Source organism: Sesamum indicum, linkage group LG11 (assembly GCF_000512975.1).
Source record: "Sesamum indicum cultivar Zhongzhi No. 13 linkage group LG11, S_indicum_v1.0, whole genome shotgun sequence".
Taxonomy (NCBI): domain Eukaryota; kingdom Viridiplantae; phylum Streptophyta; class Magnoliopsida; order Lamiales; family Pedaliaceae; genus Sesamum; species Sesamum indicum.
Genome location: NC_026155.1, coordinates 13856767 through 13874552, shown reverse-complemented (window position 1 = coordinate 13874552; position 17786 = coordinate 13856767). Strand labels below are relative to the sequence as shown.

Here is a 17786-nt window from a genome sequence, read left to right as displayed (position 1 = left end):
AAAAAAATGAACTACAACCTGATATTCATATTTGTCTTTTTGGATGTACTGTGAAAATTAATCTTAATGATGTACTAAGAAGGTTTGAGAAACTCTTTTGAAAATATTATAACTTCTCTTCACTTTTGTATTTGTCTAAAAACTTGCATCCACGAATTTCTCTATTATAATAGATAATCTCAATTTTTTTTTTATATTGTATTTAGTGCTTTTAGTATTAACCTCTATATCGTCGACCCCATTAAAATTAAAATATATGTCATTTTGGAAGTTGAAATATATACATTTTTCTAGATATTTTCTAGTGAAATGAAAAAAAGATATTAAAAACATCCTATATTTTAAAGAAGTTTAAAATTGAAAAATATTGAGCAACATTCATAGTGTAAAAGAGGGAGATGACATTCATTATACAGGTATAAAATTAATTATTCATGACAATAAGATCATGATATCAATTTTTATCAAAATTTGGAAAAAAAATCAAAGCAGCTGTTCTATATATAAAATAGTAATTAGTTTTTTCTTTTTTTTTTTAATAAATGTATGTTTCATTAATAAAATAAGATTGTACAGTACAACAGTGCTCAACTGGTGATTTCTCCCTCGACAGGCTAAGGGATACGCCATAATCTATATAACGCACATGAACTAACAGAACGAGATAAATTAACACTGATAATCTTCTGTCTAATATCTTCCACAATAATGGTGGCTATGATATTCGGTGGTCGCTCCGTATGCTCAAAACGTCTCAAATTTCGTTCCCTCCAAATGTGGTAAATGCAAGCAGCCAGGAGTGCACAATAAGTCAAGATAAATTAACAGGAGTGCATAATCTATATAACGCACATGAACTAACAGAACGAGATAAATTAACACTGATAATCTTCTGTCTAATATCTTCCACAATAATGGTGGCTATGATATTCGGTGGTCGCTCCGTATGCTCAAAACGTCTCAAATTTCGTTCCCTCCAAATGTGGTAAATGCAAGCAGCCAGGAGTGCACAATAAGTCAAGTTAATGATATGTTTACCTCTCTATTTCTTTGCAGCCCACTCAACGTCCCGTGACCACTCTCTATTAGGCCATTCAAACATAACAATCCGTCGAATTGCTGTCAGGCATCTTCTGGCATAACGACATTGAAAGAATAGATGAGTATGTCTCTCCATTGCGCCGTCATCGCATTATATACAAGCACCTAGGTATGATAGCCATGGTTTATAAGTTGTGGACAGTTTCCCCAAAATCGTAAGCCATAGGATGAAATTATGCCTGAGGATTTTCAGGGAACTTGAAAGTAGTGAAGACCAACCTACTTTGGGTCCAATAGCTTATAGAGAGATGCAACTGTAGGTCATCCTATCTCAAAGCGCCAAATAATGCGACCTGTCTTGCCATGAATTATTGGCAATGCATGCAAAATCTCCAAGCACTCAATGTCCATAATGAGAGGCCAATGCCATTGCCCCTCTATAATAAAACTGCTGAGCTTGTCCGCCGTCCGAAGCCCAAGCATACGTGGACCCTGTGGGAATCTTTCAATAAGGGGACCAAGGTGATGTCATGGATCATGCCACAGATAAAATAAATTCCCATCACTAATCTGATAGCTCACCATCGATCGAAGCAAGGGGCGTAGATGAAGGAGTTTCCTCCAGCCCCACGAACCTCCATTGTCAGTGATCGTCCATACAGATTTATCACGTAGTCGCCCGTTATATAATCATTCTATTCAGATGTTCTATCACATCGAATAACATCACACAACTAAAATAGTAATTAGTTATTGGGTTAAATAGAGCTCTTAACAGGTAGGGTAAGATTCTATCCAAAATCATGTTCAAAAGTGATATATTTTATTAAATAACCAGTCGTCGCTGCAGGCGATTCCCGCAAATATAAAAAAGAAATTATAATGTGAAATCAAGATAATTTTTTCTCATAAAAACAACAATCATGGTTTGAGGGTGAGAAAAAAAAAAGTAAGTTAAAGAAAAGAAACTTGAGATAATAAAAAAAAATATATTATAATTATCAATTTAATAAAGATAAAGAAACTTATAAGAAAAAGAAATATGAAGAAGTTTGATGTGAGAGAAATAATGAAGCAGCGATTGATAGAAAAAAAATTATAATTATAAAATTATTAAAAAAATTAAAATTATTATTCTAACTAATTTTTTTGTTAAAGAAAAAAGTGAATTCAAGGATAAATTTGGTATTCAAAAGTTGGAGGGTTTCTTTTAAGAAAGTAATTTCACATCATTTTAAGTTGGTAGTTTCTTAGTACAGTAAACCCTAAACTCTTTTTATCATCCTCCGACTGCATTTGAGTTGATTGATACGCAATGTCTCTGTTTGTTCCTCACTATGTCTGCATCAAATTCTCCTATCCGAATAAATACAAGGTTTGAACTTCTCTCCCTGGTATACATGTGGAATTCGGATTAACTTAATTAAAGTTGAAGACAATGGAATGCGTTTTCTCGAAATGTTTAATACAGTGATTGAAGAAAATACATTGTGTAGATATTTCACTCAGCGCAACATTCGAGAATGAACACCAGCAGAGTGTCCGCTGTAGTATCTGCTCAGCAAGATGTGTCAAATTACATACCAGCAGCTCCAATATTACTGCCGGAAGGGCCATGGCATCAGGTCGGTATCAAACTTTCATTTGTTATTAAATTTGACGTTGTTTTAGTAAGCATACATGTGTTCATTGTGCACATTGTACAGGTATGCGAGTATGCATGTGAACTTGAAAAATGTGATTCTATTGTTAATGTATATTATCGATTGGCTGTAGTTTAGTTTTTGCTGTTTTTACAGCAAAGTGGGAAAAATACTTCGTGTTGGCTATTTTCAGGTTGGATTTGACTTGGATGCTTTTTTTTTTTAATCATTAAGTTGATAGATAAATAAGATAATGGAATTTTTATTTTTTTGTTTCACCAAAATTTGAAGATGTAGCGCACTTGAAAGGTTTTAGAGTCTGACTGTATGGGGCAGAATGCAATTAGGTTCTTACAGGCACTAGTTTCACTGATTTTGATGTTGTACACTTGTGGTAGATGCTGCAATTTCTTAATTACAGGAAGATAATAAAACAGTTTATTGATGAACAGATTGAAATTGTTACTTTTGTGAATATCACAAAAATGGCACTATTTGTCTTGTGCTCATGCCAAATTTAATACACTCTATGCTATTTGAAGCTTTTTTTTAATGTTTCTTCAGGACTTATGTAGATATCAATTTTCTAGGTTCCAGGTGGAGTTGCAGCAGCAAAAGGTTTTAAAGCTGCTGGGATGTATGGTGGACTGCGTGCAGTAGGAGAGAAGCCTGATCTTGCACTGGTGACTTGTGATGTGGATGCCATATCTGCAGGTTTTCTCTCCTTATCTCAAAAGTTGGCTGCATCCTGTTGTTCAAGTGGTTCATATGCTTTGCAGTTGAAACTGTTATTCTAGTTGGAATTTTTCACACATTAGCTTCTTATGGCACATAAACAAAATTTTCTGAGTATCAGCCTATTGTTTTCTTAGAGAGGTTCTATATATCCTGTTTCCAACAATGCTATTTATTTTGTAGGTGCATTTACAACTAATGTGGTTGCAGCTGCACCTGTATTATACTGTAAAGAGGCGCTAGAAACGTCTACAACGGTATGTTACTGAAAATACCTAACCATGCTGGTTGCAGATGGTGCTCATAGTCCAGGGCCGGGTTTTAATATCAGTGGGCAAAACTTGAGCCAGAGTGTATTAGATATATTAGGTTATTTCATCATAACAATTGGTCTAGCTGCTTATAAGATTCATTGAGATGTTTGTGCAGTTATCAGAAAACCAATTTGATGTCTCAAAAGATTCAAAAAAGGCTTTAAGGTTAGTCACATTGCATGATTAGTTATCAATATAATCTTACAAGCCACATATACCCCAAGTAAGCAGTAATCCTACCCCAAGTAAGCAATAAGTCTTGCTTGCTGATAGTTTGTATTTTCTTTTAAAATATGGAGCATGTGTAGAACATTAACTGATCATGCTGTGTTACTTTTAGGATATACATTTAAATGTTAAAACCATTTCCAAGTATTCCCATCGTTATGTTGTTTTAAACATTTGCAAGAGCAATCTAACCTTTAACCATTAACATTCTTTGGCAAAATTATATTCTTCTTGTTCCTTTTATATTCTAGTGACTACCTTGAATCCTGGCCCATCAGAGAGGAATACTGTGGAATATTACCATAATTGCATACTACTGGAATGATGTGAATAACCGTGGGATAACTAAACCGCTTTCTGACTTATATTGAACAGAAAGTAAAGAAGGAAATTACGAATAAGCTGAAAACAAAGTAATCGACGGGATTAAAAAATATTATTCAATTGCAATTTTCTCCTGGCTTCATCTTTGTCATATCCCATCCTAGTGTTTGCTTTTTCTATGAGAAATAGCAGGTACTATCCCCGCATGTGGTCCTGGTTATTTGTTTCATGGTGCCTAAGCTTGTGAATCATGTTGATTATTTATTTACTTTTCCTGATTTCCTCGTCGCTGATATTCAAATTCTCACCCCACTTCCTCCTCACACAACATGAAGAAAGAGAACATCTTCAGATGACTTAACTGATGTATGTGCTGTAACATTTCAGGCTCGTGCAATACTAATAAATGCTGGGCAAGCAAATGCTGCAACGGTAACTCTTGTTAACCCTATGCTACTATTCATCTGAAAATAGGTATTACTTGGTCCCAACAAAAAGAGAAAAAGGTAAAATTTTTAATTTTTGTTTAAGACTCAAATTAGAGGACCTAGGATTCATCCGTGCTGTTTTCTTTATTACTGCCCCATGGAACTTAGATCATTCTCTATGTCACTGCCCATTTATTTCACATGAAATAATATTATCTAATGGAGCTAAAATCCCTTAAAATTTTATAGGGAGATGCAGGCTACCAAGATGTTATAGACTGTTCGCATGCCCTTGCTGAGGTAACCATTCTCAGTATGTTTTAATTATTTGTTTCTTTCGTCATTTCCTTTCTTTTGGTTTTTGCCCCCTATTTTTTCAATTGGAGAGATAGCACTTTCAGTACTAGCATCCTAATGAATGCAGTTGCTGCAACTGAAGCCAGAGCAAGTTTTGATTGAATCCACTGGTGTGATTGGTCAACGGATCAAGAAGGTAAATTCAGACTCATCATTAATATCTGTATACTTCAGCTTGAAGCATGCATGTATATGATATCCTCGAGGTTTGATCAGGCGAGGCAGACTGCTCATTGTGGTTGTTCACTTGGCATTTAACAGAAATGCTGTTATTTTTATGCAGGAGCCTCTTCTCAAATCACTACCTGATTTAGTAAACCTGCTATCATCCACTGTTCAGGGGTAAATTCTTCCAAATGGATAGATAATTCCCTTGTCTACCGATAGATTTTAGACCTCGATGGACTTTTTATTTCCAGCGGATCTTCAGACATTGATGCTGGGATGACTATGTTTCAGCTTCTTCCCCGGCCCTTTGATTCTTCAGTTGAATCTAAATGATTGCACGTCCTATCATTTCTTTTAATTGCTGTGTTTATTTCTCATTTCTACTTTTACTAGTGTTGAAAATAGTTGTTGGATTTGCAGGGCAGATTCTGCTGCTGTAGCAATAACCACCACTGACCTTGTAAGCAAAAGTATCGCAATTGAATCTGAGGTGTGTGCCATTCTTTTGTTCGATATACGCACTCGTAGTTGGACAATGTTTTTATCTGTTACACAAAATTTTAGACTCTGTTCTGAGCTTGAGTTATGTTCTCGTTTTATCCACTGTGACGTACATCTGGAGGCTGCTTTGCTGTGGGTGGATAACCCAATCTTAGTAATGTATAGTATTCCCTTACCAAAAGGCTACTCTGGAACTTTAATTCAACAATTTGAAGCATCTTCATGGAACCCGCATATAGTTATGGGATGCTACCATCTTCAGAATACTAAAAACTCAAGATCGGCTCTCTGGATGCATGCATAATGCATAAACAAGGAATTAGATTATACATTTTCATCAAATGAATGACGAACGGCCAACATTATGATAAATTGATGTTATCCCATTTTTATTGATATATGTGATAAATTCAGGTTGGAGGAACTCGTGTTAGAGTTGGTGGTATGGCAAAGGGTTCTGGAATGATCCATCCCAACATGGCAACAATGCTTGGGGTGGGTTCTTAAATCTCCTTCTGTATTTCTAGACCTTAGCATAAATGTTCATACTTTTTAATGTTTTAAAGTTTACAGGTTATAACAACAGATGCCTTGGTTACAAGTGATGTCTGGCGAAAAATGGTGCGAGTTGCTGTAAACCGTAGTTTTAACCAAATTACTGTAAGTGACAAACTTTGTCCTATTTCTTCCTTCTGGTGGAATTTATGTGACTGGGGTTGAAAGGCACCAAATAAACCCTTCGGCAATATATGCACCTGTCATTTGCACAGATACTTGTGGTTTGAAGATTGATAGACCCACCATTCACAGCTGGAACAAGTAAACATGTATGAATATGTCCAGGAACCTCTGAGATTCTTCCATTTCCTTGTTCATGGTTGATACATTGTTCTCGAAGTTTACAACTAGTTGTTAATCATTCTCTTGATTAATAATCACCTGCTTAAGGAAATTTCCCAGTCTTATTTGTGGAACGCATGTGAATTATTGCATATTCTTTTAGCTTAGGGTACGGGAGTTTCAAGTGCGATCCTGAGCTGAGATAGATATGGTTACCATCTTCTTTTGACAGTTCATGTGTCATACACCTGACTCTACAATAAGAGTTGCTTTTTCCTTGACAGTTAATGAGTGAACAGCTACTGAATAATGTGCACTTCAATCACAAATGAGGATGTTTCTTTGCAGGTAGATGGAGACACCAGTACTAATGATTGTGTAATTGCTTTGGCTAGTGGCCTTTCAGGAGCAAACAAGATTTCTTCTTTAAATAATTCTGACGCAGAACATCTGCAAGCATGTCTTGATGCTGTACGTAAATTGATTTCAGTTGGTACCAATAATTACTTGTTACTCCCTTGCCATATGCTGATCTGCTATAAGCTTTTTTCTCGTTTGTGTCTCCGGCAACTCTGCGACAAACTACAATCAGGTTAAAGTGCTTATTTCTTGCAGTGAGTTCCGATTTTTCGTGTTAAAAGGAACTATTAGTTTCTTTAGGATGATAAATGCCATGAAGCTGTATCGGAAAATAGAGTGCTAATCTGAGTTACTAAGGTAAAATAGGATGAAATATGTCCTTCAGGGTGTGGTTTAATAGTATAGTATACCTTCAGTTAACTTGACGTAATAATTTGGACCCTTCAATTGTTTTGGATGGTTTCATGAATTGATTAACCCACTCTTATAAAGGGAGGGAATATGAACGTAACATGGAAATTTGTACATTTGTGTCAGGTAATGCAAGGTCTTGCAAAATCGATAGCTTGGGATGGTGAAGGAGCAACATGCTTGATCGAGGTCCGCATCTTTTGTAAAGCATTATCATTGATTGTTTCAATAACCTTTTCCATTTGACAATCTGAAAATGAGGGGAACAATCTGCTTATGACTTGGAAATTAGCTGATCATGTACGAAAAATAGTATCAGATTGGTTGGTCCGAGCCCAAATATAAGATAATCTATCGAAGCTGCTAAAAGTTCTTTTTCTCAAAGCCTTTTGCTTGTCCATCAAAGTTGCTTTCCTTCATGTCAAACTACTTTTTCCTGTTAGTTTTAGGAACATCTACCCAAGATCTGCATTAGTGATTTGAAAGTTCTAAATGCTAAATCTCCTAGTAATTGTTGGAAGCAATTGGAATTCCCTAATATCTGCTGCCATGCGTAACAATTGTAAACGGCACATCTGGCCTTCTGAAATAAAACATAAATAGCTTGTTCATAGGTAAATTCTGGATTAAGAACCATAAGATTACCTGTCTGAATTCACCATCGGCAACATCGAATCAAGTATCTACAATTTGTACTGCTGAAATAATATACTGCATTGAAGATGAGAACAGCCTGCTTGGAGTTTCTCTGGTTGCAGGCAACCATGGGTATTAACTGAAGGAATATTTGTGAGCCCATCAGTTCAATAGAAAGGTCAGGCTTTAGATAACTTGGCCTGATTTTACTTTAAATATGATGTGCAGGTCAAAGTATCCGGAGCAGGAACTGAAGCTGATGCCGCAAAGGTTGCACGATCAGTGGCATCTTCTTCATTAACCAAGGCATGGTACAATGTGTACTGCAAATATCAGATTAAAGTTGTTTCAATTTAAGACTTGCTTACCATGAATTTCCATTATCTTTGTTGTAGGCTGCAGTATATGGCCGGGATCCGAATTGGGGGCGCATAGCTTGTGCTGCTGGTTATGCAGGGATTCCTTTCAATCCAAATAAACTCCGAATATCACTTGGTGATATTCTATTGATGGAGAGTGGCCAGCCACTGCCGTTCGACAGGTGAATTAATACTTCAAATGAAAAAGAAAAATGTATTTCACTTTAAATAATCTAGGGAACCACCTTGTTGTGGGTGGCTTCCAAGGGTACAGCCATGCAAGGGACTTAGCAAATGCACCGAGTTCACCTCTATTACTTTAATTAGAAAGTGCTTTGATTATGAGTGAGCAGCTGTGAAGAGTTTCATGCTTTTTCTTGACTTCTTGCTACAAGGCTGTTGCATTTGCTTATTATGGACTGCTTCTGAGCCTTTCCCCTTACTCCTGCACAACTGGTCATCTGTAGGTTCTCTCCAGTTAGAGCAGTTGATTCTGTATTATTCGTTCTTAATATACAGAAAAATGTTGCAGGGCTGCTGCCAGTAATTATCTCAGGACGACAGGTGAAAAACATGGAACGGTCATAATTCAAATATCTATTGGTAAGTTGAAGAAATGTGTTTTCCAATAATCTGCAATGTATTTATATGGTATCTTCAACCCCCATTGAACGCCTACAGCCCACACATAGCTGACTAACCAGAAAAGAGAAGAATGAGGAATACCCAAAAGTATAACGGACTAACGGGAGAAAATTCTGCAAGTTGCCATGTTTCTATGCTTGGTGTTGCTTTAGACAGTTGATTGTCCAACGAATTAGTCAATATCAGTTGTCTTCTTTATGCTGTTATGAACTGCACACTTTTGTGTAGAAGCGGCCTGTATCATAGGTGATGCCATCATCAAAACTAATATTGCTCTTTCATCACCTATCTAACTCAATTACTATTTTTCATCAGGTGATGGTCTTGGGAGTGGGCAAGCATGGGGCTGTGACCTGAGTTATGACTATGTGAAAATAAATGCGGAGTACACAACATGAGTGAGTTCCTCAATTGCACTTATATGATGGAACAGTCGCATTGCACTTATATGTGATGGAACAGGGAATGGGCTCAGGATAGTCGTGCGGAGCTTCTTGTACTCGAATGGATCCTTGTGTCAAAACATATGGGTCTACAATATACTAAGCTGGGACTGTGAAACCATGTAACTTATAACTCTGTTTTCTGATGCCATCTTATCTGTTACTCTGCTCTATTCTGCTTTGGAACACTAATTATGCAATTGTTATATTGAGCTTTTGCCAATCTCCAAGTCTAATTAGCGGCCATCATAAAATGGGCACATTTGAAAAATTAGCTTCCGCCTCCTTCAGGCGGTACAAAACTCCATTCATCTCTGCATTTGAGACAAGCACCAAGCTTGAGCATTGAGTAAGACAGCCCAGCTCCAACAATAAATTTTCAAGTCTATATTCCAACAGTTTGGATAAGTTCAGGGAATACCAAGACGATAGTATCCTAACATGCCAAGACAATAACAAGACCATAATATTTCCAACATACAAATGTAATGGCGAGACCTTAATATTCCCAACATACAACTTACAATGACATTAACAAGGCCATAATATCTCCAACTCACCAAGACATTAAAAAGGCCATAATAATTCCAATATACTAAGACAATAATAGATCCAAGTATCTAATCAGTAAAAATCACAGAAACTGCGCTTAATACACCTTAATACAGCAACCCAAAAAACACCTTCCCACGATCACCTGCAAGTTTCACTCGTCAACAAGACCCACCTCAACTTATTTATTTACACTGGGCGAGATAAAACAAGAGTTACATAACAAGTTCATCATCCTGTGGCCTCTGCAACTGGAAAGTGCGACTCTGTCATAGATTCCTTCAAAAAACTGCTTCCGCAGAATGGATCTGGACTCCCAGTAAAACCTAAGGTGCTCGCCTGGGGCTCACTAAAACCAACCAATCCATGATCATCACGAAAGGGCTTGATCTTATTGGAGACCCCACCACCATTTCTCCGAGCTTGCTTCTTGTCTTTTCCTTTGTTGCCTCGTGTGCATTTGCCACCACCCTTCTGCTTGTACTTCCCAGACTTCTTACCATCACTGCGATGGCGTTGATTCTTATTTGATGGAACATGTGACACTGATGTAGGGATTGGATCATACACATCGGGGGCCCAGGTTACTGACAGCCTTTGAGGTGGTTTACCCTGCTTTTCACGGCTACCTTTCATGGCAGATACAAGCTTTGAAGGAGTCTGAGAGATTATTGTCACACAGAAAAGAGATGATGCAACTGTTAACAATATATTCACAAGATACAAAACCCTCATATATGTACCATATAGATCATGCTCATAGGGGAAACAAGCTCATTCAAACTCCAGTGACTCACTACTAAGATGGGAGATGAAGGTAAACAAGGAGAACAGTACCCTCATTAGTAAAGTCACATTATCCAAAAACTCAGAAGAATACCAAAAAGCTTTACTCACGTGCACCCTCCAGAAAAAGTTTCTGATGCAAATAGTTAAAACAAGACCGTATCTCTCATAAGTCGGAACAACAAAGAAAAGTAATTACATGAATGTATAACCTCGTATAAAATGCTAGTGTATGAATCTATTAAAATCCTTTACACAAGTTCCCCTTCACTCCGAACCCAAGAAAAATGACTACACATGAAACAGATACCTCGGAAAAACTGAGAGCATAGGTTGAAATCATACTTTAAAGGAATATATATGATCAAATAACATTATCTGTGTCATTCCAATTATGTGCCAAATAATGAGATGCCAGTTTACTACTATAATTCGCCTGACAGAATTCAGCAAATGTCATTACTCAATAAGATCTATATCACATGGACAGTTTGTATGCCAAAGAATAAATCTGAGAAGATTGTTGTCGAGGGGTCAGATTGAAAACTTACAGGCAGTGACATGGACCGTGAATAGGATTGATTAACAGGTTGACTGGAACCATTCACTTCAGAGACCTCATCATTTAGACCTTCCTCCTGCTTTCCTTCTCCACCCAAGAACACATCTCCAGAGGATTTAGGTCCACAAAGAGTGGGAAATGTTGCACACTTGCTAAAGCATTTCTCAGAAGCTGAATTACCAGACTTACTCTTATCCAAGTGGTTGCACTCATTTTCCTTCACCACAATGCCTATATCATTCTTCCCAGAAGACAAGTTGAAGCCACTAATTGATATTCCGATGTCTTCGATGTTCAGAAATTCAGTCAAACATGTTTTCAGGTCACTGACGGAAATATCCGTCGAGTCGTACTGAATTCCGTTGTGTGGATCCTGTGAAGACCCACTGCTGCTTATATCTAGACATGCGGGTGTATTACAAGGAACGCAAACTTCCATCTACAACAGGAACAACTGAAGAGAAGAGCTGTAAATGCAAAAAATAAAAATTGATTGGTTATAATAAGGAAAGGTAGCACAGGCACTGCCAGAGACAAATGGATTACAAGTACATCCAGGTGAGATCCAACTAAAAGAAAAGGTAAAATTTGATTATACTGAAATAGAAACAGAAGGAAACATAAAGTAGGGCTGTTTTTACAGGCAGAATAATACTACCATTCAACTACATCCACCCCTACCTCTTATATCCTAAGAATGTGCTTCAAGAATAGTTACAATACCAACTGAATCCCATATATTTACTGGAAACTTATATATCTAGGCATTACCTCATTGCTCCAAAAGATTCATTAAATAATTATATATCTCCTATCTGATCATGTTGTTTGACCATTATGAGAACAAAATTAAAGCTAATATGCATTTGACCTAAGATCACAAATCTTAGCTGAATATTCGATAATTCATAGGTACGTTAATCTTCTATCCACCATTTTAAATCCATCTCACAGATCCTTATTAGCTAACATTTGCAACATACATTGACTTCAAACACAACTGAGAAATATCAGAGAGCACATCAACCACTGAGTCTAAGAAATAGATAATGAATTTGGATCTGTTTCCTCTGTTTCATAGTCTCACCACAACATCGTAAGAGCTTATAAATGCAATGAATTTGACCCAGGGTGACAACAATGAATATTCATAAAAATATCCATACAGTAGGAAATAACAGAGAATAATTTCGCCAGTCGGCTAAGTATAAGCAAGATACAACCAAATGTCAAGCTAAGCATATACCTTTGCCGGCGAAACACTAAAGGAAAAATGCAGAATAAGAATAATTACCTAAAGAAAGTACCGTCGTAAATCCAACCGCCGTCGAAAATCCTCCAAACTAATATACGATATCCAACCGACAGAAAATAGGAGGGTCGGAAAACCGCGATAGCTCAATTTCCAAACAACGATAGCTCCACCGCCAAACTTACCAGTATTCTTACGATATGTGAACAATACCTCGCCGGAAATTGATAAAAAGCGGAAAAACCCTCGATGAAAGAAACGGAACCTAAATTCAAGTAAAATCTATGGCAAAACGTTAACTACTGAGATTACCACGCCGATCACTTTTCTGCAGATGTTTCAGGCGATGAGAACACGAGGCGCCATAGAAGGAGGAGACGTGTGGGCGCGTGTGCAGAATCAGATCGTTGGAAGGCACCGAATGCATCGTTCGATGCTCTTCTATTCACAGTTCTCCAACTTCTCTCGTAATTTCTTGTACACAGTTAAATTTTGTACAGAGCGAACAAAAATAGGAAAATATATATATTGCGAAACGATTTTTCAGTAAAATCGGATTAGATCCACATGTAGATCATCAAGTGGCGGAATGATCGGCATCGGAAAATGGAACCCTAAGAGAAGCGTTAGACTCGTGAGATTTACGGAGGAGAAAGAAGATGAATTATCGGATGATGAACATTTTTCCAGCTATAAGTGTGCGGGCTTTATTATATGGTACATGCCACTTCCAAATTACTGTTCTATCCCCAACTCTCATTCATTTTTCAGATAAAAAGAAAAATACTACTTCAATCAGATTATAATATTACTTCTAATTACGTTTACTGATGTGAAAGTTTACCTGCCAAAATTGCTCAAATTGATTGAAAATTTTGAATTTGAAAGAAAAAAACATTGTCGTGATGTGCATCATTTTTATACTTTGATTAAAGTAGCAAATTCTAGGTATGATGATGTTGTTCAAGATGAGGAACTCATGAGGGGCAAACATGTCATTTTACACAAGAGTGGAGATATTATTGGGAGGAAAGACCTGGGGACGGATATATGAAAAGCTCTTGGTCAACGTGGACAAAGTCCAGTCCTGATGAGGTTGATCTTGACCGTACGCGTTACTGTAAGACAAAATCTTACGGTTGCAGTTACTCTGTGTTAGCCTGCGGCAAAAATGTATATTTGGATAATTTGGAGTTTCTTCTAACATATATTTTCGGAAAGTATTTATAGAGGATTGAATGTTTTGTAAGTACGGATTTATTTATTTTTTTATGACTATATCTACACCGACAAAAGAGGAAAAAATAGTTCAAATCCCTTTCTTTTTTTGGTATAATTACAATCTCCTCCTCTAAAATTAGGAAATTACATCTAACACCCTTAAGGTTTGCTTTCGTCCAATAAATAAGTCTCTTTTTTAGTCAAAAATCATTAACTTTGCTTATATTAACAGAAAACTGAATGAAAACTTATATTTACTCTCGATTGACTTATTACTTATTTATTATATGTCAAGTATTCAGTCATCTATATTCTATTGCTTATGAAATGATGGCCCAAATTCAGTCCCCCCATACAAATTCCACTGGGGCCCAATTGGGATGGATAATGGGCTGATACAATCCAAATTGGGCCCGACTCTGAAATTTAGTAAGAAGGTGTTGTGATTGTATGGTTCTTATGGGCTACGATTTGCAGTTTACTCCCGTTGGACATTAAGAGTATGGGTTTTTTGCACTTCACATGTTTTTCATCATATTTCTCTTTTTTTTTTTTCAGTAAACTCTTATACATTTAAGTATTGAAAGAAATGGAGAGTGGTGAAAAGTAAAGAAAGGCGCTGGTGGAAGGAGGGGCAGCGGCCCAAAGAAGAAACCCGTTTCTCGATCCGTCAAAGCCGGCCTCCAGTTCCCTGTTGGCAGGATCGGACGGTACCTGAAGAAGGGACGCTATTCTCAGCGGGTGGGAACCGGTGCGCCGGTTTACATGGCCGCCGTGCTTGAGTACCTTGCTGCCGAGGTCTTCTTCTTTCTCCCTATTCTCCTTGTCGCAATTTGTAATCCAATCGTTTCTTCCCGCGCTATTGGCTGAGATTGAAGTATATAGTGTTGTTTCAATTTTTTTGATTGTGCTGGTTTTCTGCTGCTTTCGTGCCGTCGATTATTCGGAGCAATGTGAAGTTAGTTTATTCTATTTCGAATTAGGGCCTCAACGATAACCAATGTGTTCGATGCTTCTGGCTGTGAGATTAGATATTGTTCTCTGTTAGTTAACTTACAAACTTAACTGGAACTGCATTCAGGTTCTGGAATTTGCTGGAAATGCGGCGAGAGACAACAAGAAGAACAGGATCATCCCAAGGCACGTTTGGCTTGCAGTGAGGAACGACGAGGAGCTCGGAAAACTCCTGGCTGGAGTGACAATCGCGCACGGAGGAGTTCTACCGAAAATCAACCCTGTTCTTCTGCCCAAGAAGTCCGAGAAGGCTTCCGATACACCAGCAAAATCCCCATCCAAGGCCACCAAGTCGCCAAAGAAGGCCTAATTGATCTTCTTGTTGATGGCCGAATCATCAAATGACTTAGTTGTACTTGTATTTAGAGGTTGAGTTCCCTGTATGTAATTTGAAATAGTGTTGTTGGATTGTAGGAAAGAATGCTGACAATCAGTGGAGTGAATTTTGTAGTTTATCCTTGTTAGATGTTTCATGCATGATTCTGATCAATTGAATAGGAAGAATACTCCTGTTTAATTTCCGCATCATGTCTGACTGTGTATAGTTTTCTTTCTTATACTCATACACCCTACCCAAGATTGAACATTAAGATATCCCATAAAGGAAGTTTTGTGTCTGAAGCATTGAAGCATCTTCCAGATTGGTTTTATAATTGAGAATTTTCAAATATACAATTTTGCAAGATAAATTATTATTTATATGTATATACATATATTTGAAAAAATTAAGTTGCTTGTAGATATCGAAAAAGAAAGATTTAAAAGTGGTAAAAGGAATAAGATAGAGTGAAATGAATTCCACTAAAATAAAATGACAAAATATTACTTGTGAATAGGTTAATAAATTTCATACACATTGCACCCATGTCTTGAATTATATAAGATTTTCAAAGGAATCAAATCAATTAAAACCCTCAATCAATAATGAATTTAACAGATCATAGTTGACTATACTCGGAATTGATATTTGGACTACATCTACTCAAAAAATGCCTTACTTATCAATTATTTTAAAAATATTACTTCTAATTAGGACTCTTATTAGAAAAATGAGAAATCAAATTTCGAAAGTTCTTATTAATTAATTCTTGATTTGATTTTACATTGTTACCTAAACGTTCTTTTTTTCTTTTCCAGATAATGAAATAAAAATTTTGCACCATGTTTGTCACTTAGCAAAATAACTAATAAATTGATAATTAAAGTGATAAAATGAGTTTTTAAAATTTAATAAAAAGAAGCATCTTAATTAGACATGGCTTTAGAGTTTAGACTTGTTTCTTGTCGTACAATCTCCCGTAACCTTAGCCCTGTTGTAAGAGCGATGCCTGATTGGTTCAATTCCAAGCACGCGGATCGCCACTAGTTCATCTAAGGACCGTCGATGAAATCAATCCAACGGTTCAAAACTTCCACCTCATTCCATCCGTACCCAAATCCACTTGTTATTTAACCACCACCACCACCCCCGCAAGATTTACACGCATTGTTGCAATTCTGCTTTCAGTCTCACATCACATCTTCTTTTGTAGTTCTTCATTCATAATTTCTTTGTTACTAGAGAGAAATGGAAAGTGGCGGCAAATTGAAGAAGGGAGCTGGGGGAAGGAAGGGCGGCGGTCCGAAGAAGAAGCCCGTTTCCCGGTCCGTCAAAGCCGGCCTCCAGTTCCCGGTGGGCAGGATCGGACGGTATCTGAAGAAGGGACGATATTCGGAGCGGGTGGGTACAGGTGCGCCGGTTTACATGGCTGCCGTGCTCGAGTACCTTGCTGCAGAGGTGCTTTGCTTTCTCTTTATTTTCTCTGACTCGATTTTTACCTAATGTGCTCTTATTTCGATCCTCTTTGGCGGTGAATTTTTTCAACTGCGTATCAGGGTCTGCATATTTACTTTACTACTGAAAGTTGATATTAAAGTCGGGATGTTGCTCGATTTAACTGGTTTTCCCTCGTTGATTCTTCTGAAGGATTTGAATTTAGGGTTTTCGTTTCTGAATTAGAGTGTGAACATATCAATTAATGTTTTCCACTCTTTTTATCATGTTTGCCTGTTAGATCTATTCACCATTAAAATCCCTGAATGCGATTAGGGTTTGTGCTGTGTTACTGCACATCACGAAACTTACAGAATTTATCGAAAACTGTGGTCAGGTTTTGGAATTGGCTGGAAATGCGGCGAGAGACAACAAGAAGAACAGAATCATTCCGAGGCACGTTTTGCTCGCAGTGAGGAACGATGAAGAGCTCGGAAAGCTTCTAGCTGGAGTGACAATCGCACACGGAGGCGTTCTACCGAACATCAACCCAGTTCTTCTGCCGAAGAAGTCTGAGAAGGCGGCGGAGAAGCCAGCTAAGTCCCCAACCAAGGCCACCAAGTCGCCGAAGAAGGGTTAACTGATCCATGTTCTTGTGAAGTGTAGAATTGAATGACATTGTTGGGTTTCTTGAAGTTCAATGAAGGTAATTTGAACGAGTGCTGTGTAGTGAAGGATGTTTATAACTGGAGTAATTGTACTTCATCCTCTACAGTTGCTTTTTAGATCCTCCACTATATAAATTTAATGGGAAGATTATCTCTCTTTTTTTTGGGTACTTGTGAAATCGAGTTTTTGTCTTTGCAAGGGGCCATGAATATTTGTAATAGCATTAGAATTAATTAGGAGGGTCATACTTTGGAAATTTCTTTGTGTCAAGAAAAGATGCCAATTTCTTGAGTTTCTACGTTGGAGAAAGATGAGTTATAAGGGGTGATGCCGAGTTTGATAATGGCAGTGGTGTCCTCTTGCAGCACTTGTTATTTGTCTATTTAACAACAATTAAGCTGGTGTTTGGGTGAGCATACAAGTTTTTAAAGTATTTATTTGAGATTTATAAAATGTCACAATGTAATTGGTAAATTTTTAAGATAAGATTTTGCACGTTCTAAAAATAAAATATTAGGAGTTTACAAGTCTTATAGCCATCAAT

General features: G+C 37.2%; 4 protein-coding genes across 9 annotated transcripts; 3 read left to right on the top strand and 1 right to left on the bottom strand.

The window, feature by feature from the left end:
- On the top strand, window positions 2263-9651 carry LOC105174420 (arginine biosynthesis bifunctional protein ArgJ, chloroplastic). Of its 6 annotated transcripts, XM_020697887.1 has the most exons (18): window positions 2264-2416; window positions 2538-2666; window positions 3275-3398; window positions 3603-3676; window positions 4673-4717; window positions 4963-5013; window positions 5138-5206; window positions 5354-5412; window positions 5659-5728; window positions 6154-6234; window positions 6313-6399; window positions 6928-7050; window positions 7477-7539; window positions 8215-8292; window positions 8382-8527; window positions 8878-8948; window positions 9306-9388; window positions 9453-9651. In XM_020697887.1, exons 1-17 carry the CDS (start codon window positions 2357-2359, stop codon window positions 9386-9388), a joined length of 1413 nt encoding a protein of 470 aa, XP_020553546.1. In that variant the 5' UTR covers window positions 2264-2356; the 3' UTR covers window positions 9453-9651. The 6 variants fall into 6 exon arrangements, 3 of the variants coding, with proteins under 3 accessions (XP_020553546.1, XP_011094824.1, XP_011094825.1); XM_011096522.2 differs by having other exon boundaries at window positions 9306-9651; XM_011096523.2 differs by having other exon boundaries at window positions 2300-2416; window positions 2513-2666; window positions 9306-9651.
- On the bottom strand, window positions 9852-13274 carry LOC105174419. The gene is made up of 3 exons (XM_011096521.2): window positions 12628-13274; window positions 11323-11800; window positions 9852-10645 (listed from the first exon to the last, which is right to left on the bottom strand). Exons 2-3 carry the CDS (start codon window positions 11770-11772, stop codon window positions 10217-10219), a joined length of 879 nt encoding a protein of 292 aa, XP_011094823.1. The 5' UTR covers window positions 11773-11800; window positions 12628-13274; the 3' UTR covers window positions 9852-10216.
- Window positions 14403-15341, top strand: LOC105174706 (probable histone H2A.1). Its single transcript, XM_020697889.1, has 2 exons — window positions 14403-14604; window positions 14888-15341. Exons 1-2 carry the CDS (start codon window positions 14572-14574, stop codon window positions 15128-15130), a joined length of 276 nt encoding a protein of 91 aa, XP_020553548.1. The 5' UTR covers window positions 14403-14571; the 3' UTR covers window positions 15131-15341.
- Window positions 16292-17609, top strand: LOC105174418 (histone H2A-like). The gene is made up of 2 exons (XM_011096520.2): window positions 16292-16597; window positions 16971-17609. The coding sequence occupies exons 1-2, from the start codon at window positions 16388-16390 to the stop codon at window positions 17211-17213; spliced, it is 453 nt and encodes a 150-aa protein (XP_011094822.1). The 5' UTR covers window positions 16292-16387; the 3' UTR covers window positions 17214-17609.